The sequence below is a fragment of the Pangasianodon hypophthalmus genome, chromosome 21, assembly GCF_027358585.1.
Source record: "Pangasianodon hypophthalmus isolate fPanHyp1 chromosome 21, fPanHyp1.pri, whole genome shotgun sequence".
NCBI lineage: Eukaryota > Metazoa > Chordata > Actinopteri > Siluriformes > Pangasiidae > Pangasianodon > Pangasianodon hypophthalmus.
In genome coordinates this window covers 8,484,409-8,509,691 of record NC_069730.1, presented here as the reverse complement: position 1 = coordinate 8,509,691, position 25,283 = coordinate 8,484,409, and the positions used below count along the sequence as shown (strand labels likewise).

General features: G+C 39.8%; 1 protein-coding gene across 2 annotated transcripts in view; it reads right to left on the bottom strand.

The window, feature by feature from the left end:
• The window catches only part of dip2cb (disco-interacting protein 2 homolog Cb), a 51,935-nt gene extending 34,550 nt beyond the window's left edge, over positions 1–17,385 (bottom strand). The window contains exons 1-3 of one of the 2 annotated variants that reach the window (XM_034314850.2): positions 17,009–17,385; positions 276–347; positions 61–168 (exon numbers count right to left, since the gene is read on the bottom strand). In XM_034314850.2, the coding sequence (XP_034170741.2) occupies positions 61–168; positions 276–347; positions 17,009–17,087 (259 nt within the window). In that variant the 5' untranslated portion in view covers positions 17,088–17,385. Of the gene's footprint in view, positions 1–60; positions 169–275; positions 348–6,676; positions 6,958–17,008 lie in introns of those variants that run through there. The other variant, XM_053227724.1, reaches the window with a different exon arrangement.
• Between the last annotated feature and the right edge of the window lie 7,898 nt (positions 17,386–25,283).

Below are 25,283 nucleotides of genomic sequence, written 5' to 3'. Positions count from 1 at the left end.
GGTACCACCTCAGTGACAAGGAATTTTAGCAGCCTTTTTTCCGGAGAGTGTACAGCTTACCCGAGCAATACCGCTCATCCCGTGAGCCAGTGGAGCGTCGTCGCTGGTAACGAGATGAGAATGAAGATGACGAAGAAGGAGTCACGGGAACTCGAGACTCTGCTCCTACTGTAAGTACAAAAGAACAAAATCACAATTGCAAAACCGTAAGCTAATCATCCTCTATACTGCACGTGTTTAATCTAATGCAGAGGGTTCGTATTAGTGTGTAGTACCTGGTGCATGGGGCAGGTAGGCTCGAATGAGTTTGGCTCTTTTCTTCTCATAACCTTTCTGAGTGATGTCCCCTGCCAATAAAACAGTAGTATTGAGTATTGCCAGAAACTTGTAAAAGATTCAGTACACTCAGAACATTCAGTGCACTCACCATTAAAACTCAAATGAATGCAAAACTGTGCCAGTCAAACCTGGTATCATTCAAAACTGCCCCGGGGTTCAGCTTAGCTAATTTGGTGATATTTATATGTAAAAAATGGCAGCGCAAATAAATATGTCAGGTAAACAATATGGACAATATCTACACATACAGCAAATCAATGTTTTACTACCAACAAAAACAGAGAGAAAGTGAAAAGACAATGAAACATTATTATATAACTACTGACTCAATCTGTGTGAAATCACTGACTGTTTGGCTCTATTTAATGCATCTCACATGCTTGAACTGTAACCATGATGACAGAAATGTGGATGAAACGAGGATGGAGATCATTCCCCATAACACTAATAATACAGAGAGACCCACAGAGTTTGATGCCTCTGCCACTAGGTGGAGGAGGCATTATATTTCCGGTTATCCCATTCTGGTTAGTGTGATATCTCAAGAATGAGTGGATAAATGTTTGTAGGATTTATATGGAAGTATCACTGGCCCTGTTCACACCTTGCAGTAACATCCGCTTGAGTGATCTGATCTCAAGTGGACAGTCGAAACGCATAGCTGTTTAAAAGAAGGGTGTCGTGCACATTTATTACATCAGCCTTACGCTGCAATCGCTTTCAAGCAGAAATATCCAGCGAATCCTGTCTCATGTACCTGTATGCAACCTGTACATGGTCAGCTAGCAAAACCTGAGACGACAAAACAGGCGATATGAAAAGCAGCTGCTTTATTCTCTGCTATTACGGCATCACCTTTATCCGTTAGCTTAGCGGTGGAGAACTCTACTGTTTCATCTTCTAATGACTATATATTTTCCTGCTAGGGCAATGATGCAGTCGAATAGGCGGTCATTTGTTGCATCAGGAAGTATCAAGGTACTTTCACGTTCACAATCAAATGTTTTGTGGCCATGTGTCTGAGACCACCTCCATTTTGGAATCAATCCAGGGTTGAAAACAGGGTCAAGGTCACAGCAAGGTCAAACATGTGAAATAGTTTTTCTTCAATAGCTTCCTTCTTGTTTGTCTTACAGAGATGGTTTATGTACGTCCATGTTCAGGAACTTAAGGCCATTTTCTGCCTGACTAAAATTTCTGCCATCAGTCTGTCCTTCCATCCGTGCATCTGTCCTAGATTCTTTTGTATGATTTATATGGAATTATCATTGTAACCAGGAGATGAGCAGATTAGATTTTGGAACCGATCCAAACAGGGTTAACGTCACAAGGTCAAATGTTTAAAACAGTTTTTCTTCAAATAGCTTCCTTCCTGTGTGAACTATATTTTAAGATATTTCAGGTGGCAGAGACATCCCCGAGTTCTACATGTTTGGCAAAGCTTTACAACAACATTAACTGATTATTTCCCTATAGCACACACTGATAAAACAATATAAAGAAAAAACACATGCACCATAAGTAACATTTAAAAAAAGTAATTAGCGTACGTATTAAATAATTTTTTTCAATATTAAAATAAATAAGCCAAACAATCAACAGCTGCATTAATCAATGCTCATACCGTCAATGAGTAACGTTAAGACCACAGTGACCTACATGAACAACACCTCAGTGAACATGTCGGGTGAAGGGGTTGCACAGACTGAGACATTCACTGTACTTTGTTAGTCTGACAATATTTCAGACTAGATGAATGCAATTCAGTCAGCTGCACATTATGTAAGACTACACCGGAAAAAGTGTAGGTTTTTTTTTCTCTCTCTCTATTGCTTAAATGGAACCTCAGCAATTTGATATCACTTTGAAGTGCTGAGATGTGCAGGACTTCTTTTTTTTTTTTTTTTTTTAAACCCACTCCCACCCGCCCCACAAGGAATTCCTTCTGCAGTTATTTCTGGTGTCCTTTAAAGCTAAAAAAAATACAATAAATAAATAAATAAAGATATATAGCTCTTTAATACTAGAAAACTAATGCATGCTTTCATGGCCTCTAGATCGGAGTAGTGCAGTGGGTTGCTGGTGGGATGTTCTGATGTCTTGATAAGAATGATTAAGCTAATTTGGAACGCAACAGCACACTGACATGGAAATAAAATCCAAATATCTGCTATTTCGCATAAAACTTTAAGCACATCAGGAAGGCAAGAGAGCAGTGTGTCCTCTCAGAAGCAGCATATGCATAACTTATGCTGGGGATGCTGGAGACATTTCCCCATCACTTTTTCAAAATTCTGTTAACATATTAATTACTTTAAATAAATACTTCAATGATTTTTAAATGCTTTCTGAAAATATTCATTTAGCCCCAGTTCAAATCATCTTATTGGGACATATGCGCATGAGGCATTATACTGGATTTAGTAGCGAGTCAAATAGTTAATTTAATCAGCCTGTGCCCTTTGGTTTGCCTTTCTTTCTTCTTACGTGTTTCCAGTGCAACACAATGCAGACGATGTAAACCTTCAGAAATAAATATGATAAAGGCCATCATACTGTTATTACGGTAAGGTTTTATAAAGCTATCTTTTCCATGGGATGCGTCAGAAATGCTACTGGTGAAAAGATCACGCAATGTTTTCACACAAATGCCCCAAAACTTCCCAAAATAAAAAAAAATAAAGTCACATCCAGGCAACCAGCAATGTTCACGCTCGGTTAAATTAGCAGTTGCGCTCTTTTTCTTTTGCCGATAGCATGTCATGAGCCACTTGCGGGTGAAGATCAGTCTTGATAAGCGTACCCTGTGCGTAAGCATGGGCAAGTTCTGAGTGAGACAGAGGGTGCAGTCATGACTCAATCGCCCCATTCATTCAGACCATACATTTAGCCGTCCTGTGTTTAGTATTCGGGAAGTTAATATTTGGTATAGGATATTAAACTTTTTATTTTTGTTAAGATTTTATTAGGACAAATACCTTCCTTCTGACTACAAGGGGGATTTTGGGTCATTTTAAAATTCACTCACAGCTTTCCGACATTGTCTCGCCCCACTTACTTCTGTAGACTCACCACGCTTCAGGATCCTGTGATTAGTCACAGCCAGTAAGGAGGAATAGTGCTTCTATGTTTTATGTGATGGTTGCCACTAATTTGTCATTGTCATTTGTCATCCACAGGTTCCTAACCCTGGTCGTGGAGTATCCCCTGTCCTGCACATTGTAGTGTTTTCCTCGCTGCAACTCAGAGACTGTTAAAGACTCTTAATTAAAGACTATTAATTAGCTGATTAGTTGAATCAGCTGTGTTGGGAGCAGGAAGAACACCAGGACTAGGGTTGGGAACCTGTGGTTTACTGTGAGCTGAGAATTGTAGGGCAAGGCTAACTCAAAAATCACACCTGCGACAACTAGTTTAAAATATAGCAAAACAGTGCTAAAACTAATCACACCTAGTGATTAGTATAATAAACCTAGAAACACACTTTACCAAAACAAAGGATAAGTCCTAGATAGAGAACACAAGCACAGTAATCAGGGGGATTCTTTTCTTTCGGCAATCAACACTCCTCCTGAGTCATATGATGGACAGACAGGTAAGAATGGTGCTCAAAAGCAAACGAGTATCAGGTTATTTTATTTGGGGCAGCTCTTGCTCCGCCACGAGTATGGTCAAGCAATAGTCACTATTTATAGCCTAGTGTATCCTGCAAAAAGCCTCTAAAACAACCAGAAAATGACTGTATTGGTTTAAACTGATAATATATTTACTAGAATACTTCAGCATGCATCAAGAGGGAGAAACATCTGGATTAAAATGTGTCAGTGCATTTTAATAAGTATATTTGGGAATGATATCCGAACAGGCAGCCTGTTTTAACCTCAGATTTAGCCTGCATATATTTCATTCTGGACAGCTATAGCGGCTTGTTTTTAGTAACACACCTCAAACAGGCCAGCCGCTTGCGATGGAAGCATTCTGCTCCTCTGCCATGTGAAAGTACCAAATCATAGCGCAAATTATGGCCATGAGTTCGAATTAATCACGCATTTTTTTCTTTTTTCCCCCCTCATTCTTGCCCCCAGCAATTTTCAATTTTTGAACACATTCTAAATTAAGCATTTATGTAAGGCTCTCTTAGGCCTACAAAGAAACAGTTCATGTCAAGCAGTTCATTTCTATTTTGTCTTTTACAAATAGGATTTTTGCATTAAATATTGTTTAGATTAGGTTTTATTTATTTTATTTATTAAATCATAATTAATTTATAAAAGAATTCATGAATATTTTAAATTGTACATTTGTTTATATGTTTATAATAACTTTATATTGATCTATAAGCGGTTGTTATGAACACCACAAATGATCAACGAAACAATTAAATAAATAGACATAATTATTCCAATAAATTTGGCGTGGCAAGGAATCTTATGTGATTATTCATTATCTAAATTCTTAGCCAAAATATCACTCGCATTTAATTTATAGGACAACAGATAAAGATATAAACAGACACACACACACACACACACACACACACACACACATCTCTAGTTGAGACTAATTATGAACTTGATGATGTAGCTGAGGTTGAGGAACTGTCAGAGCCAGAATTCACACACCACAGTGACAGGGCTGGCATTTCTACCTCGGGAATAGTGCAGCATAGTGGTAGGGTTCATATTGGATAAAAAAAATAATTAAAAAGAAAACCCCTTTCTGGTTTAACACACCCACTTTGGGATGAAATAAAGATATTTGGAGTACTACACAGATACAGACAGTGGCACTGCATTACACCCTTATAACACACACCCATTATCCTGGCGATATTTCTACACTACTAAGAGCTTAATACACTTCCTACAGAGCACAGTGAGCAGAAACAATTGCATGCATCAAGCCAAGACCAACATTACACATCCTCCTAATGTCATGTCTTCCCCATGCCTTCCTCTTTCTCTGCCTCTTTCATTTATACACATACACACACTTTATTAATCTGTCCCCTCTCTATAACAGTGTCATATGGCATAATAATACTGCATGCAGTTCAAAGGTTTGCTCTCTCTCTCTCGTTCTCTTTCTCTCTCTCACACACACACACACACACACACACACACACACTAATTTTAGCACAGCTCCTAGTAGCATCTGAAGCATCCAAAACCTTTACTGTAATGTGTGTGTGTGCACAAATGTGATGATCCTATTTTCAGAGAACCCTGAGCACCGGGTTTGCAGGATCACAGGAGCAGCCCAATCATGCAGCTTTCCGTTTTAGGACTTTAGGCCTTAAACAGCAACACCAACGATCTATATCCCTGTTGTTACGCCCTTTTGTCAAACTCCTGCACCATCAGCTGTTAGACATCATCACGTAATCATGGGTGGGTCAACCACAGAAAGACGCACAACTATAGAGTATTGTTTGCTAGTTCTATTACGTGCACAAAATCATCTTAGAGATCAGTGCAAAGATGAAATGATTTTGAGTTTTAACATTGAAAATTGTATGAACATGTATATGTATGAACTCTGTTCTTATGCACTGCTACATAATTGCACATTTACTTTTACAACATTTAGAAGATGCAACTTGTAAAAGTGCTTTGTAGACTTCATCGAAAGCATATACTCATGCTAGTGCAAAAAGGTCAGGCTCTAACAACACTATCAAGCTAAAAAGCCTTGTAGAGAGGAGGAGTACATCAAGTGCTCATTTAAGCGCTTAGTGCAAATACAGGTCTTCAGTCTTTGTTTGAAGACAATGACTCAGCTGTTCAAACAGTCAGGGGAAGTTCAGCCCACCACCTGGTGCCAGGACAGAGAAGAGTCTTGAAGCATGTCTTCCTTGTACCTTGAAGACCAGGAGGTCGAGTCAAGCTATGCTAGACGTTCACGGGGAACATGGTACAGAGCAGGGTTTGATTAGTCCCTTGAGGTAGGCGGGGGCTGGTCCGGGTCTGAATGTGTGCAGGGGGAAGCGAGTTACAGTAGTCCATCTTCTTTAATTAGCACCAATGTGACACACATCAGTGACTGACCCCTGGTAACATTTCAAAATATTAGCACACAAAATCTGTCTTCTATATTTCTAATATTAATTAGTAAAATAAATAAATAAAAACAGGAGAATGCGAGTTTCTCGTAACCCCATTGGTAAATCAAATGAACCCACTTGGGGGTCACGACCCCTAGTTTGGGAACCCCTGTGCTAAAGTAATGCTATATTAAAGAGGTCACAGATTGTAGGCTGTTTCTCTCAATGCTTTACAGTGACAGTAATTTATAACTTTAAGTTAAAAAAAGATATTAAAATATGACAGATGCCTACTATATAGAAACCTCTTAATCCACTCCTCAGGGCTCCCAGCCAGGCCAGATTTTTTATCCAGTTTTATTCCATATTCTTGACTCTGCTGGGTGACTTGAGAGCAGGAACAGAACAACAGCATGGACTGGTGTGGATTGGGAACATCTGAGCTCTTAGGTCAGGAATGCAAAATGAGGCCCAGGATAAACGGTTCCATTCACATACTCAAGAAGAAATTAAAAATAGAAACAGGAGTTATGAGACAGCTGAGCAACCTGATCCAGGGAGCAAATCCTTCCTCTCTCTCTCTCTCTCTCTCTCTTGCTCTCTCTCTGTCCTTTTCTCCACTTCACTCTCCTGCCCAGCACACAGGAGAAGTCTCGTTATGAATATGATGAACATACTGAGACTGAATAACTAACAGAAGTAATGTGACATGACTAAGGATAAAAATGGGTAAAATGGCTAAAAAAAAATATTATTAAATGTATAAACAAACACAAAAAAAATACAACAAAACATTTCTTAACTAGGTGTTAGGCTACCACAAGCATCCATAACAACTTAACTGCAAACTGGCACAGATTGAAGATGGTGGTGGAGAACGCTGTCTAACACATCAGAAATGTTTTATCATAGGATAAAGGTGATCGGTCTCAATTACTTTGTACTGACTTTGCAGTGATGCTTCGCTCTCAGGGGAAAAGTGAAACCAAACCACAGCAGCAAAATGCCACCCACAGGATAACTGAGCCACTGTTTTTTTCCTTTAATTCGTCACCCGTGTGTAGATTGTTCTTTCTGACTTTCATTATTAGGGGTATCTCATTCACATATTACATACTACACACAGGAAGATATGCTATAACATAGCCTAAAATATAGAATGCACCACCATCTCTCTCTCTCTCTCTCTCTCTCTCACACACACACACACACACACACAGAATGTAGGTCAGGTCAAAAACCTTCCTCAATTTATGACCCACATGCAAACAATAAATATGTAACTGACTGCATAAAATATTAACTCGCGACTGTCTGGATGTAGGGCATGAATATATCCACTCAAGCAAATATATCCACCACACTTTCTATGGTAAGAAATAAGATGATGGTGGGGCTGTGTGTGTGTATGCTAGTTTACATAAAATACCTGTAGAGCAGGATGAACACCCGCCCTGTAACAACACACCTGGCAACGTGGAGAGAAAAGCCTCGCTCTGATCACTCCAAGGACACACAGGACACACAGGACACACACACACACACACACACACACACACACATATACAGAGAGAGAGAGCCAGAGAGACTAACCGACAAGCAGACATATCCCATACACATTCAAACACACACGGTACAATGAGCTATCAGGCATAAATCTGTGATCGGCGAGCTGCTGTGAATAAAATATGGCTTATGTCATAAAGTATCTTCAGCTGTGTTTCTTGATACTGTGTAAGAGGCTTTTCAACAACAGCCACAATACAGCATTACTAGATTAAATACAACAGCATTAACACATTACTACGAATCTGACCTAAGACTCTGGACTAACGCAGTTCCCTCACTAAAAACCGTGTAAAATCTGCACTGGGATGCTAACAGGTAAACAAATGGTAGACTGCATTAAAGAAGGTGGGAGTACAAAAGAATTAGTTTGTCAAGGTGACTTCTTTTTAAGCTGCATCACTGTGTCACAGTTTCTGGGATTCAAATGTCACACTCTGCTTTGACTTCTACACCATCTATGAACTATAAACCTATATGGTGTGGGGAAAACTGCAGCACTCTAGTCTGGCATTTTTTTGCCCAGAGAAGACATCTATATCATCTATATCTATACCAAAGGAAAAACGATGACAATAATGACAATATAAGCTCTGTTCAGTTAGCATTTTTCATACTGCATTGATCACATCGCTGTTCATGAAATCACATTTCAAATTTAGCCACATTCATGTTTAGAAACTTTTAATGTTGATTGTTTGTGTATTTAAACTGTAAAATTCAAGTTTAGTAAGTCTTTGTTTGGTATATGCATGGATATACACACATAGGAAGTGACCCATTTGCAGGTTTTTTTCCCCCTTTGTCTCTTTAAAATATTTTAGGTACAACAATTACGTAATACACAAATTGTATATGTGTGGTGGCCTGGGAAAACCCTTCATGTGGTCAAACTTTGACATTTTCTACTACAACATATATATTTAAAGTCTACTCGCTTCTGTTAAAATGGCAGGTTTTTGTTGTAAAAAAATGAAACCAAGATAAATCATGTCATGTCACCCTCAATGTGAAATTATGTAATTAAGCGAAAAACAATCAGAAACATTTTAAGGAGAAATAGGAAAAATAAAAAAGTTACAATAACCAGGATACAATATAATAACAATGGCTGTATAAGTGTGCACATCCTGTGGCTGTTTTCAGAATGAACCAATCACATTCAATCTCATGTTCAAAAGTAATTATCATACAGCTGCCAATAAAATTATTCTGATTAACCCCAAATAAATACCAGTTGTTACTGTAGGATTTTTGCACATCGTCTTGGTTTCATACAACTGTTGAAGCCATGGTTCACAAAGACCTTACAAAGTATGCAAGGTATCTCACTTGTCGAAAGATATCTATCAGGAGAGGGGTATAAAAGAATTTCCAAAACATTAGATATACCATGGAACACCGTGAAGGCCATCACCAACAAGTGGAGAAAACGGAGCACCACAGTGACATTAGCAAGACTAGGAAGTCTCTCCAAAATTTACAAAAAGACAAGACAAAAATATAGCAGGGCGGCTGCCAACAGACCAACAGCAACATTAAAGGAGCTGCAGGAATATCTGACAAAGTACTGATTCCTCTCTGCATGTGACAATAATCTCTCATATTCTTCACATGTCTGGGCTGTGGGGTAGGGTGGCTAGACGAAAGCCCTTTCTCACAAAAAACATCCAGGCTCAACTAAATCACCCTAAACCTTGTGGCAAAATGTGTTGAGACCAATTCCATAAGGTATAATAATTCCATAATTCTGAAAGTTATGTTTGGTGCAAAAAAAAAAAGCCAAAATCACCAAAAGAACACCATACCCACAGTGAAGCATGGTGGTGGCAGCATCATGCTTTAGGACTGCTTCTCTTCAGCAAGGACTGGGGGCTTTTATCAAGGTGGAGGGAATCATGAAAAGCTACAAATTCCAGTTGATTTTAGTGCAAAACTTTCAGTCGTTTGCTAGTAAGCTGAAGATGAAAAGGAATTTCACCTTTCAGCAGGACAATGACCCAAAGCATACATCCAAATCAACAAAGGAATGGCTTAACCAAAAGAAGATCAATGTTTTTGAGCCTAGCCATAGTTTTGATAGCTACAAGTTGTCCTGAACTGAAATATGTTTCTCTTTAGCATGCAACTCCAGAAGTCAAGTTGTACCTTTTTATACTCTGGTTAACCCCCAAAAGTGAAAATGGAGAAAATTGCATTTAAAGATCCCATTCCAGCTACTCTGGAGGACAGCCCACCTACCTCTATATCTATAACCTAATCCACTAATGGAAAAACAACATTACTGACATTACTGTATCTGATTCCAAACAGAATCATTCAGCCTTACGTCCATTTCGCTATAGCCCAGAGCTACCCAACAACTTGATCAGGACATCTTTAGTCACACTGACTTTTTTCTCCTGCTGTGTTTGTTAAACTGGCTCCTTACCTGACGTGACCATTGTAGGGAGACACTAAGGCAAAGTTGGAAAGAAGCCCAAATATTTCCACTTTCTTTTGTTAAAATTACAGCGATCCTTTCTTAAAGTAGAGATCTCAAAGTATATTATTGGCAGAAAAACCCAATTTTTCATCATTTTTTCTATTTAGCTACAGCAACATCCCACTGGGTTTCACCGATGCCACTCATTGCTGCCTGTGTAACTGTGTAAATATAAGTATACTTACCATAATTAATAAGTATATTTGTTGTGTATACTGTATATTTCTGTGTAAATATACTCACTGCTGTCTGTGTAATGATACTTGATTATTCACATAAAATAGAGTCAATGCTTGAATTACCAGCAGTCTTCATGAAATGAGCTACAATTAATAGCACATATAATAAATTATTTTTTAAGCTTAAGTATATGGGGGCAATGTATAGTTTTATTCTAATACAACATTTTTCATACAAAAGCTTTCTTAAGCTTTTCATTTCAGCAAAATACTGGTTTTAAAGTATTTAATACCACAAAGCCACTTCCAATAATTTGGAGACCCTTATGGGATACCCCCATATCAGACGGCTTCTCCATGAACAACATTTCCGTTATGTTCTCTCTACACACTGCCTTCTTCTATTCAGAACATACTTTCAATAAAGTTCAATTCCAGGGAATGAGTCATTGCAGAACATTGATTTTGTGTCCCACAACCTATTGTGTGTTGATTTTGATGTACTGTTTGAGGTCATTAGGCTGCTAAAAAAAATCAATTTACGTACAAGTCTTAACCTTCTGGCAGAGACAAGCAGGTTGTGGGCTAAAAGATCCTGGTCCTTAGCAAAATTCGTGATCTTCACAAAAGTGATCACAGAGGCTCTGATATTTTCAAGCATGTTTGATTTACTCATCAGTGAACTACACAGCATGAACCTCTCCACGACTAGTTGCAAGTACAGCGATGAGAAACAGCCAGTGAGAGTCCGAGAAGAAATCAAAATCATCTGCTCACATGCGCAGCAGATCCCTGAATCCAGATCTATTATCCATCTGTGTGTGTGGGAGGGTAAGGGCAAAACGTAAGCACAATAATAATCTTTATATAACTTTTTTTTTTAACGTCATACTCAAATGGTTTTAGGAACAGTAAAAATCAAAACAAACTCCACATAATTCCTGATGGCACACACTATATATTATCCCTCATTCATTTTTTGCATTAACGCTATCCTTTAACAATATGGGAAAAAATGCTCTTGACAAAAGGAAACAGCAGAAAGTTTCTGGCTGTTACCTGTTATGTCTAGCTTCATTTTAGCTTGATGTGCAACGGCGCACTTTAGCGTTATCAGTTGAAAGCCGAGCTGCTTGCAAAGTATGCATACATTAATCACTTTTCACATGGGAGATGAAAATCTCTCATCCCTCATTCATTTTTAAAAGAGCATCTATACATCAGTACAAATCAAATGCAATACAAATCAGTTCATTACTGGAGTATTACAAAACATAATGTAAGTTGATCTTATTAAAGTAAAAAAATTGTCTTACTGATGTTTGGCAATTATCTAACTTACACCTTTAACATGAGGATGCAATTTACACTGGAGATGAGTCGTGTGTCAGTGTAGTCACCACCTGGAGCATTTAGTTTCTGTGTTTTCTTGCACTGGATTAGTACATATAGCATGCAAATGTTAACACTGACCACCAGATTATTAAAAACATGTGTTATCACTGTATATGTTTACATAAAGTTTGTTAATTCGGTGAGATTCCACATGTATTATATACATTTATTCGAGGCAAGAACACACACTGCTGCAGTATGACTACATACATAACTATAGCCTATACTGTTTATTTTATGGGCATATGCTGAACAACATAGACTACATATTGTATTTAATAGTGATTCTAGTTAGAATTCATGCAGGTAATGTCATAAATACATGCTTTGTATGTATGTCAAGCACAAGCTCATTGTTAAAGGCTACATTCATTAAAATGGAAGTGTAGTGGACATGGCACCGGTGCTCGATGCATTTACCACGGGTGGTGAAAAACTTTTGCCACAAAGTTGGAGGCACATGATTGTCTAGAATGTCTCTGTAGGCTGTAGCATTGTGATTTCCCTTTACAGCAACTAAAGGGCCCAAACCTGTTCCAGCATGACAATGCCCCTGTGCACAAAGCGAGCTTCATAAAGACATTGTTTGCCAAGCTTGGTTTAGAAGAAATGATGTGGCCTGCACAGAGCCCTGACCTCAACCCCACTTAACACCTTTGAGATAAACTGGAACGCAGACTGTATCTCAGGCCTCCTCGCCAGACATCAGTGCCCGACCTCACTAATGCTCTTGAGGCTGAATGGGCAAATCCCCACAGTCATGCTCCAAAATCTAGTGGAAAACCTTCCCAGAAGAGTGGAAGCTGTTATGGCAGTAAAGGAGGGTCCAACTCCATATTAATGCCATGCCTTTGGAATAGAATGTTCAACAAGCACACATGCGTGTCATGGTCAGGTGTCCACATATTTTTGGTCATATAGTATACCATGAAATTAACATGCACAAGAACAAGCTAAATGCAATTAGAAAACAGGCCTATATGTAGACATAAGCTGTAAAACAGTCTTTTAAAATCCTCTGTGATTAAGACTGAATTATCTCAGATCTCAACATAAATGTAAAGAAAACAAGCTAACATTTCTTGAGGATGGCTAACACATTGTTTTGGGTCGGTGCCGAGACCAATTTTTATACTAAGAAGCACTTTTCTCTTTCACACGCACAAAGATGGGCACACGATGCAACGCATGAGGAAAAAGTCTACCCTTTTGTTTGGTGGAATGATGCAATCAACAAGAAACTTGCCTGCTTCTGCTTCAGCATGAACAGGCCCTACAGTCTGCCTACACTTCCACTCCCATACTCCGACACAGGGTCATGCAACATTTTTCTGTTTTTGACCCACTGTTACTCACAGGAGGTTTGCCCTGGGTCAAAATAACGGTCATTTTCTCAACACCAGAGTCAAGTCAGTCTGCAAGACATGGACAAAAATAGCACAGCGAGTATGATGCTATACACCGTGAATGCAATATGCCTAGCAGTATATTAAAACAAATCAGTGAACAGGTGATGGTTAAAGAGTGGCCTATATTAATTTTATGAAAATTATTATTATTATTATTATTATTCAAATGGCATGGATTAACGACACACCCACAAGAAATGTACCTGGAAGCTGTGTGCTCACAATGCTCACTGAACACTGATAATGTGGTTTATCAGAGAGCTCATTTGCACATGCCAGACTTCTGTGATATCAACATTGCTATAGTGAGGCTCAGGAATCAACGTCATGTCGCACTGCATTATAGGATCTTTCTGCCATTTTGGAAGGGTTAGTTCTTTGTTCTCATGCTACAAACACACTCTCTCTCACACACACACACACACACACACACACACACACACACACACATACACACATAGAGATAGCTGAAAGGGATGTTGTTTATCATGGTTTTTAGGACTCGTCATGATTAAAAGTGAATCACTGGCATTGCATCATGACAAACTCCAGAGGGTTGCCAAGAATACTGATAAAAGTGCAGTAGTGTTCTGGATGGATGTGCTACTTCCTATTACATTTCCAGACATCTCTTCATCTCCGGTGCCTACTCTTTTCAGGTCACTCAAAGTACATGTACAGTTTAGAAATAAATGCATACAGAACCTGCATATCCACACAATGACAAAATGTGATAACAGTCATTCAAACCAGTGTGGCAGCTAACATTACAGTTACAGTGGCCTCATTGTTCTCCACAGCAATTTTTTAAGGTTTTTAATCCTACTGTTACTGACAGTTAAAATAAGCATATATGTAAGTATTGAATAAATATTAAGGTAAGAGTGCATTACTCTGTACACTTGATGTTTTGCTGCTAATAACACTGTGAAATAATACATTACACCTGTCACTTTTGTATTAAATATTATCTAGTATGATTGTTATTTATTCCTTTTTCTATCAAAACCATTTAAAAGTTTTAATAGCTCTGAATGTCTACTCTTGGCTTGAGCCCTGGGTTTTGCCTGTGAAGACTGCATTTGTTGTTAAAAAGGATAAACCAACATGAAGACCAGAGAGATATCTTTGGGAGAAAAGCAAGCCATTTTAAAGCTGATAAAAGAGAGAAAATCTATCAGAGCCATTGCACAAGCATTTGGCATAGCCAATACAATTTGGAAGGTCCTGAAAAACAAAGAAACCATTTGTGTACCAACAACCAGACAGTAATTTTGAACAGTTAATTGAACAGTTCGCCTAAGGAAAACAACAGCAGTTCACAATCCACTGTTTGAAGAAGAGTTTGAGAGCAGAAATATAGAGGCCATACCACAAGATGCAAACCACTCATCAGCAGCAAGAATCAGAAGGGCTGATATGAATTCACAAAGAAATACAGAGATGATCCAGAAAAGTTCTCGAACAAAGAGTAAACTACCAAACTGATGGAAAGGCCAAAATGTGGAGAAAGAAAGGATCTACTCAGGATCCAAACACACAAGCTCATTGGTCAAGCATAGTGGAGGTAGTGTCATGGCTTGGGCTTGCATGTCTGCTTCTGGAACAGGCTCACTAATCTTTATTGATGATGTAACTCATGACATTAGCACCAGAATGAGTTCAGAAGTCTACAGAAACATTCTGTCTGCTAATTTACAGAGAAATGCATCCAATCTCATTGAGAGGAACTTCATCATGCAGTAAGAGAATGACCAAAAACACACTGCCAAAACAACAAAGGACTTTCTTACTAGAACTGTGTACTAGTCGGCACTGCACTGTATCTTACTGTGCCTATTGTCCTGTTTTGGTAGTCAGCGTACTGTCTTGCAAGCAAGGGATATGCTATATATTAAGTGTTATTTACTGTAAGACAATCTTTTGATCTCAAACTCAAATGTCTTCAGTGTATAGCAAAAACAAAAGAATTAGCCTTGAAGATTCCAATACTTCTGGTGGGGACAGTGTATATATATTACCTTCATTCATCATCAAAATTGGTTTATTTTGGTCAGAGTTGCAGTGAATCCAGAGTCTATCCCTGGAACACTAGGCACAAGGCAAGAATATACCAGTTCATCATCATGCACAAACACATTAGTAACTATGTGGGTGGAAACCCGAGAACCCAGAGGAAACCCATGTGGACACAGAGAGAACATGTGAAACTCCACACCTACCCTGACCTCAGGATCGAACCGGGACTCTGGAGCTGTGAGGCAGCAACCAGTATTATAGTTTTTTGGTTAAGTTCTTCATTTGGGGGCCCTGAGTGACTGCTTGTATGCTATCTACACCACATATCTCAAAATGGCCCTGTTTCTCACTATACTGACTCGAACACTCAGAACAGTCAGTCTGTATGACAACTCGTCTACTAGCTGGCTGCCTATCTGACCAGATTTCTGACTAACCTTGCCAAAATGGCGTATCACCCATAAGACACTGCGTCACAGCATCACATTCCCAAACCTGATAACGATAAACGATATATCCTGCAGCCCTAAAGTCAAGAGTCGCTAGAAAGCAAAGAAAACGGGCCAGAGAGCCACCATGTGCAGGTTATATTAGGAACACAAATGTGTGTCCTGTTCATCTGCTGACTTCTACAGGTCAGAGCGCGAGCACCGCACACAGCCGTTAAAAGAGTGAGCAAAACAAACCCTGTTACTCTCACACAGACACAGACACACACACACACACAGGGCAGGGAGAAACATTCACATTCAGGCAGCGTACTGTGTGTCTACATGAAAGAAAAAGACTGAGTGTTTATGAGAAGGTGAATGTGTGTGTGTGTGTGTGTGTATGTGTCTGAGATGATCAGAATTTGCAAAAATCTCTGCACGATTCTTCTGACACCAGTACCAGATATAAAAAGCACAGAACCGTTAAGGCCCACTTCATGTCATCCAAGGTCGCACACATACCATTCCACTTTCCCCTCACTCACACCCCCCCCCCCCCCCCCCGCCATCCCCTAACTCATCCCCACCCCACCATCCCCCCACTCAACACCCCCCCCCCCGCCATCCCCCCACTCAACACCCCCCCCCCCGCCATCCCCCCACTCAACTCACCCCCACCCCGCCATCCCCTAACTCATCCCCACCCCACCATCCCCCCACTCAACACCCCCCCCCCCGCCATCCCCCCACTCAACACCCCCCCCCCCCCCGCCATCCCCCCACTCAACCCCCCTACTCACCCCCACTCAACTTACCCCCACCCCGCCATCCCCCCCACTCATCCCCCCTACTCACCCCCACTCAACCTCCCCCCCGCCATCCCCCCACTCCCCCGACACACACACACTCACCCTCCTCACCCCACCCCCCCCCCCCCCCCCCTTTTCCCCCAATCAGCGCGCGCATGAACACTATACAGCGAATGTAAACACGACGCAAGGCAAAGGCCCGTGTCAGTTTAAATACATGAGGCTGTATGTGTTCAGTCTGCCTGTACTCCTGTGTCCCTGTGCCTCACCCTCCTCCCAGAACCCCTGAAGACGGCGTACTGCAGGCCTGCTGACCGGGACACCGCCACTCACCTTCCGACAGCTCCAGCTCCAGCTCCGCGATCCGCGCTCGGATGTCCAGCGGCAGCGGTACTGCATCACGCTCCGCCATTCGGTCTCCTCCCCGTGTCTCAGTCTCACACACGGCTCTTTCTCAGAGCCCTAACGGGCAGCAGGAGGGTCTGAGCGAGCATCCGACTCCACACAGCTGACGCTCTAAAGGCTGACTGACTGGTGCATTGGCCTGCGGGGCGCAGAGAAGCCGCGGCTGCGGGAAATCAGGATGCTGCGAGCGCCAGTGATTTGCGGCGGAGAACAGAGAAGCCACTGAGCTCCAGCGCCGCCTCACCGCCTCAGCGCCTGTGCCATGGCGTCCGCGTCACGTGACCACGGCACACGCACTCCCGGTGGAGGGCGATAGAGCGCAATATCAGCGGTGCAACGGAAACCTGCAGCTGTCTATAAATCTCACATTCCGCACGTGACACTGCAACAATCCACACATTCCTTCCTCAGAAGTAACTCACTTTTTAAATCCTTCTTCTGAACTGTTGCACATTTGCATTTACACTATATTTATTACTGAATTACACACACACACACACACACACACACACAAACTCACAATCACACACACACACACACACACACACACACGAGCAGTTGAGGGATAAGGGTCTTGCTCAGGTGCCCAGAAGAAGCTCTCTTGCAGCTCTGGGATTTGAACTAAACCCTGCTGAAAAATCCAGTTTATACTGATGAGCTCCCAAAACACAGAGCGAGCTGGTTAAACTGGCAGACATCTTTACCAGCTGCTGAGGGCTGCAGAAAGGATTTTGAATTTAAATTGTTTTTAAAAGAAAATGTCACAACATTAATGCAATTAGAAAAGATCAGATATTTTCCGATCACTGTAGTCAGTAATAAGGAAGCAGGAGAATAAACGACCAGTGTGTTCAGCTTGGTGGTTTGGCAGCTGGTAGCTGGTCAGACTAAGCTGGAGGTTTCAGATAGGCTTAGAAAAAAAACAACATTTGGAGCAATGTTCGGAGAAAAGGATAAAATAAAAGCATTGGCCCAGTTGGTACAGCCAGATGGCACTATCACAGCAGCTTCGAAACACAGACCTGGTGCCAGTCAATGTGCCAGCTGTCTGTTCTGAATAAAAACAAACCTGCAAGAAGCTTCCAGGCTTGGGAATGTTTTTATTTCTTGTCTTTTGCATGGTAGTTTGAATAACACAGCTTGACACATATTTGGCAGTCACGTACTGAGTGTTGCCTAGATGCCAACTAAACTTAAACTCTTTCTTAACCTGCATGTTATGGTCAGATGAACATGTTAGCAGTGAATATGGCTTTCTAAAACTTTATAATTTCAGTTAACAAGCTAGTTTATGACAGTGCTCAAGCTCAAATCCTTCGTGTTGAAGCACTACTGTTGAGTGTTTTGCTAACTCCAGCTCACCTGAGTTAAGCTGATCCTGCAGGTAAAACACTAAACTGCATGCAATCATTGGTTTCATCGATTAGTTTACTGCAATCTGCCAGATATTCACGTACAGCACAGACATCTCAGATAAAACAACTACACATATGACCAGGAACTTAATTTCTAAAACTTTGCATAGATTCCAGAGTGAGTGTACAGTGGGGTCCAAAAGTCTGAGACCACTAGTGAAAATGCTTCTATTTTGCATTCTTTTCTCATTTAATTCAATAATGTTCATTACAAATTATAGAACTGACAAATACTTGAGTGAAAAATATAATATACTTTGAAATATTTACATGAATTTCAGAGTTTCTTAGTATTCGGTATGTCCCGTTTTTGCTTTAATGACAGTGTGCACTCGACTTGGCATTGACACCTAAAGTTTGTGCAAAACCTTATGATCCATTTTGGATCAAATTCATCAGTGTCATCTGAACACATAATTCAATAGAAGACATTAGGCATGAGGAAAATGTGACCTTTTGTACATAGCAGTTAAGGTGGTCAATATCACAACATTGCTTACATTAAAATAGAGACCTGGAAATATTGCAGAATCTTAAATATTAAATAATCAAGATATTTAACGTTTACTTTATTTGTTTTAAATATTGCAAAATTTTAAAAACCTTCTGTTTATTTCCAATTTTAAATTAAAAACAATCCAAGATTATCAATGTGGTCTCATTTAGACCCCGCTGTATACATGCTCACAAAAACAGGAAATGGCACATCAGATTAGTACATTTCCTCTGTATAAGTCACTGTAATCAACAATACAGTCCATTTTATTAGGAACAACACTCAATCTGGGTGGGAAAGGGGGGATGGGATTGATCTCAGAACATCCTCGATTCTTTGTTGCATGGATTCCATAAGGTGTTTGTGTGAGATTTGAGATTCTGGTCAATGTTGTCATGATCGCATCATGCATTTGCTGCAGATTTGTCAGCTGCACATTCATGCTATGAATCTTCTGGTATACCACTTCACAAAGGTGCTCTACTGAATTCTGATGTGGTGACTGGGGAGGATATTAAAGTACACTGAACTCACTCTGAGTTCACTGAACCAGTCTGAGACGACTTGTGCTTTGGCGACTTGGCTATGGCATTCTAATGATGCTCCATCCATATTAACATTGCAATGACATTGCATGTCAAGAATACTTTCCCCACACCATTACACCACCACCAGCAGCTTGTAAACACATGGCACATGGGAAAATACTCAAACCAGCCCTTCTGACACCAGCAACCATGCCGCAGTCACTGAGATCACATTTCCCCCATTCTCAGGCTCTTTACCTGTATCTGCATGATTTTATGCATTGTGCTGCTGCCATTTGATTTGCTGATTGAATTGAATTGCATGAATAAGCAGGTGTACAGATGATCTTAATGAAGTGGTGAGTGTATGTGCACGTAAATAAGCTTCATATCTCACCAGGGTTCTCATAATTATGCGTAAATGGTCAATGTAGACTACATAGTCATGAATACATACTCAAAAGATGAGTCAAGACTCAAGCACTATAGTGTACTATAGTGAACAGTCAACTTGTTCGCTGTAGTGTTTTTATTGTACAGGAATAAATCATTGTTAAATTATTTCTATAGAAAGCACAGCAATACACATTGTGCAAGGTACAGAATCTACAGTAAATGTCAGAAACTACACCATCGCCCTTATTCATCAAAAGTGCATAGAAACGAGCACAGATTGCACAGATTGGAGTGCACTGAATGATGTATGAATGAATCTGCATCTGATCTGCATCAGTAAATTTTTAATTTTTAAGCCAATTGATGAATAAGATTCAGCTGCTTGAAAACAAGCTCACATGGGTTAATCTCTTATTTACATGTCCTATACATAATACACACCTCAATTTCTAAATGACCTGAAACACACCCTAATTTAAAGAGGAAGCCAGTCAGCATACTACAGTTAGCCAAGATCCAGGGAAAGAAGGAAATCAAGCACAGAAGGAAATTACTGAAATGAATGGTATCATGTACGCATATATATATAAGTTGTCTACCTGTTGTCTACCTGATTTGAGCTTAAATTATTTAAAAAACAAAACTCTCTCTCTCTCTCCATATATATATATATATATATATATATATATATATATATATATATATATGGAGAGAGAGAGAGAGTTTTGTTTTTTAAATAATTTAAGCTCAAATCAGGTAGACAACTTAAACTGAACAAATTTAATTAAAGCTTCATTTATAAATATAAAATTCATTAAGTTCACATCCAGGACTACATCCTTATTTAATATAACAAAATGCTGAAAGAAATTAATTGAAAATCAATTAAATTGCATTTTAGTGGTGATATGATGTAATAATCTCAAAAATAAATAAAAACCCCAAACCACACAAAAGTGTGATGATATTCAGGTGTCTTTGAATAGCCCAGTTGCCCAAGACAGCTGCATCCAGGTCAGACCTTCATGCTGCCCCTTGTACATAAATGTTCCTATTACTCACATAAAGAACTAATGACCTGTGATAAACCTTTACAAGATAAATATTGACATTAAACATCATTACCTATATTTTAGTATGAGGTTCCCACATGCACAATTCTGATTATTATTATTATTATTATTATTATTATTATTATTATTATTATTATTATTATTATTTATTACAGTGTAAAGATTTTCTATAATTTCTATAATATAAACAATGTGTTCAAACCATAATACTGGAAATGTGCTTTACAGTTCAATACAGCAGTCAGGGTGGTATTCTGGGTAATATTTACCGTTCTGGCTGATTATACTATATCAAAGACCTTACTGCGTAACTACAGTTGCACTCTGACTATACTGTAACAATACATTAAAAAATACAGTATCATTAACTTTACAGTAAAACTATGCACCAAATGCATTTCCCTGAAGCAGCAAAAACCTTATTTGGCTAATATTTCTATTTTTCATGTCTTCCAGGATAAAACAGTTTTCTTTCCAAAACTTTCCATCATTTTGCCATCCTAAGATTTGATTTAAAAAAAATTCAGTGGAAATATATATATATATATATATATATAGATAGATAGATAGATAGATAGATAACCCATACAACTTTCTTATTCTTTTGTATTCTTATTCTTTTCTTTCTTAAATTTTCTTAATTTTTTTAAACATTTTTTTCCCTGGTATGCAGGAATGTGAACTGATTACCACTGTTGTGCTCATTGTTCTTTTTTTTTTTTTAAATCAAGTTCTTATTGTATAAATTTATATAACTGTATATTCATTTTATCCTAAGATTCACCTTTATTTCACCACGCAAATAGTACATAGTGAGCACACTGGACATCACAAGGAATGCTCTGCAGGTTCACCTTCATGCAACACTGTGAATTCAATTGATTGGGTTAAAATTGGGCAGAAACCCTGGCTGACTAGGTCATATGGCCACCAATACCTGCAAGGTGAGCTTATTTCCAAGCCATGCAGTTCTCCTACACTTTTGATCAGGTGATTGCTAGCAGAAAGGCACTCATTTCAGTTCAGCAACCTTCATAGGCTAATTAATTTGTCCTCATTGTCAGAAATGAGCTTACTCTAGCCATTTGGTTCTTTTTATGGATCATGTGCATTACTGATTTGTGCTTACTTCCAAAAATAAAATGAGCAAATGAAGATATCTGAAATAAAGAACAAATTATTTAATATATAACAAATGTAAGTATATTAAGTCTATTACTAGACATATTTCCAAAACTTGTAGCTTAATATTGTCTTATTCTATTGGCTGATGATGTTGCGTCTTTCTAGAAATAAAAGCTTGAAATAAGCAAAATGGTCTGCGAATAGAATAAGACCTTTTCAATATAATTGTACATTTGTTTAAAACAATCTAATAAGGAGAAATATTAAATATGTCTATATTCAAGATATTTTTACTGGCTAAGACTAAGAGTGTTCAATTCCAGTGTTCTGCAGTAAGATATTTACCAAGTAGCATCTTGGGAAAGACAGGACCACACAGAAATATACTGTATATAAGCACATTCTGATAAATGTGCAATAAAAATCTATTTTTATCTACTTTTTTTTTTTTTTTTTACAATGGGATAAATATTTCAGACCTGGAACCACATCTGGGTGCAGATGCCACTCTTCTGGGCACATGCACATCTGATGCACCATTCATGTCATGAAGTAAGAGGTACTTGAGGACTAGCTAGGGGACCCCTTGGTTCAAGCTGGTTGATGTGCTGTGATCTTACACCAGAGCTCCACATGCCCCCCTGTGCCCCTGTAGCACCACACTGCCTCCTAGCCAGTGAATGTAGTGATCTCTTTTCAATGGGGCACTGCTCCCAAGTGGACAGCTTTCATTAGAAAGTCTCAATCAACCTAGAGCTTGTGTCTCTCTTGCTAAACTGAGGATGTTTCTCTCTCTGTGGTATTTGGGGTCTAGCCACAGTTTGATAACATGCTGCTGAAAGTCTTTTACAGCAGACCAAAGGCAACTATAGCTGCAGGTGCAATAATGTCTGCCACTCACTGGGGCGACAGGGGGTTTAGGATGAGGTCCTAATGAACGTAGCTCCATGCTGATGAATTGTATGACCTGTTTTGGTGTTAGGGAACTCTTTAATGAGTTCACTGTGAGACTGAATGCTGTAATGTGTCCAGAATTGCCTAATCCATGGTGGGAGCACATATGAGGCAGCTGTCCAATTATACAGGGTGTCCCAAAAGACTCCATACATAGGAGAAATTAACACTTTTTTATCAAGATGTAACTTTATTTACAAAACATCGTCTACATGTTTGTCATTTGTTTGTAAGCACACATGGAGTCATCTCTCCCAACTTTGGCTCCCAGTTTGGCAACGGTGACGTGTGTCATGTGCTTGCCAAGTTTCCTGTTAAAGTCCATCGCAACCTTTCAGCCATATATATATATATATATATATATATACATACACTATATTACCAAAAGTATTCGGTCACCTGCCTTGACTCACATATGAACTTAAGTGCCATCCCATTCCTAACCCATAGGGTTCAATATGATGTCGGTCCACCTTTTGCAGCTATTACAGCTTCAACTCTTCTGGGAAGGCTGTCCACAAGGTTGAGAAGTGTGTTTATAGGAATTTTTGACCATTCTTCCAAAAGCGTATTGGTGAGGTCACACACTGATGTTGGTCGAGAAGGCCTGGCTCTCAGTCTCCGCTCTAATTCATCCCAAAGGTGTTCTATTGGGTTCAGGTCAGGACTCTGTGCAGGCCAGTCAAGTTCATCCACACCAGACTCTGTCATCCATGTCTTTATGGACCTTGCTTTGTGCACTGGTGCACAGTCATGTTGGAAGAGGAAGGGGCCCGCTCCAAACTGTTCCCACAAGGTTGGGAGCATGGAATTGTCCAAAATGTTTTGGTATCCTGAAGCATTCAAAGTTCCTTTCACTGGAACTAAGGGGCCAAGCCCAACTCCTGAAAAACAACCCCACACCATAATTCCTCCTCCACCAAATTTCACACTCGGCACAATGCAGTCCGAAATGTACCGTTCTCCTGGCAACCTCCAAACCCAGACTCGTCCATCAGATTGCCAGATGGAAAAGCATGATTCATCACTCCAGAGAACGCGTCTCCACTGCTCTAGAGTCCAGTGGCGGCGTGCTTTACACCACTGCATCCGACGCTTTGCATTGCACTTGGTGATGTGTGGCTTGGATGCAGCTGCTCGGCCATGGAAACCCATTCCATGAAGCTCTCTGCGTACTGTACTTGGGCTAATCTGAAGGTCACATGAAGTTTGGAGCTCTGTAGCAATTGACTGTGAAGAAAGTCGATGACCTCTTTGCACTATGCGCTTCAGCATCCGCTGACCCCTCTCCGTCAGTTTACGTGGCCTACCACTTCGTGGCTGAGTTGCTGTTGTTCCCAAACTCTTCCATTTTGTTATGATAAAGCTGACAGTTGACTGTGGAATATTTAGGAGCGTGGAAATTTCACGACTGGATTTGTTGCACAGGTGGCATCCTATGACAGTTCCACGCTGGAATTCACTGAGCTCCTGAGAGGGGCCCATTCTTTCACAAATGTTTGTAAAAACAGTCTGCATGCCTAAGTGCTTGATTTTATACACCTGTGGCCAGGCCAAGTGATTAGGACACCTGATTCTGATCATTTGGATGGGTGACCGAATACTTTTGTTATAATAGAGTATATATATATTCAGGTCCAGAAGTATTTGGAGAATGATGGAGTTTTTGTGATTTTGTCTTTATACACCACCACAACGGATTTGAAATAAAACATTCAAGATGTGATCGAAGTGTAGACTTTCAGCTTTATTTTAAGAGGTTCCACAAAAATATGGCATTTACCATTTAGGAATTACAGCCAGTTTAAGCAAAGAGATGCTTTGCCAGGCCTTCACTGCAGCCATCTTCAGTTGCTGCTTGTTTGTGGGTCTTTCTGCCTTAAGTCTTGTCTTCAGTAAGTGAAAAGCATGCTCTACTGGGCTGAGATCAGGCGACTGACTTGGCCATTGAAGAATATTCCATTTCTTTGCCTTCAAAAAGTCTTGAGTTGCTTTCACAGTATGTTTAGGGTCATTATCCACCTGCCCTGTGAAGCGGCATCCTATCAGTTTTGTAGCATTTGGCTGAATGTGAGCAGAGATTATAGCCCTATACACCTCAGAATTCATCTTGCTACTTCTGTCAGCAGTCACATCATCAATAAACACCAGTGAGCCTGTTCCATTGGCAGCCATACATGCCCATGCCATAACACTGTCTCCACCATGTTTGACACA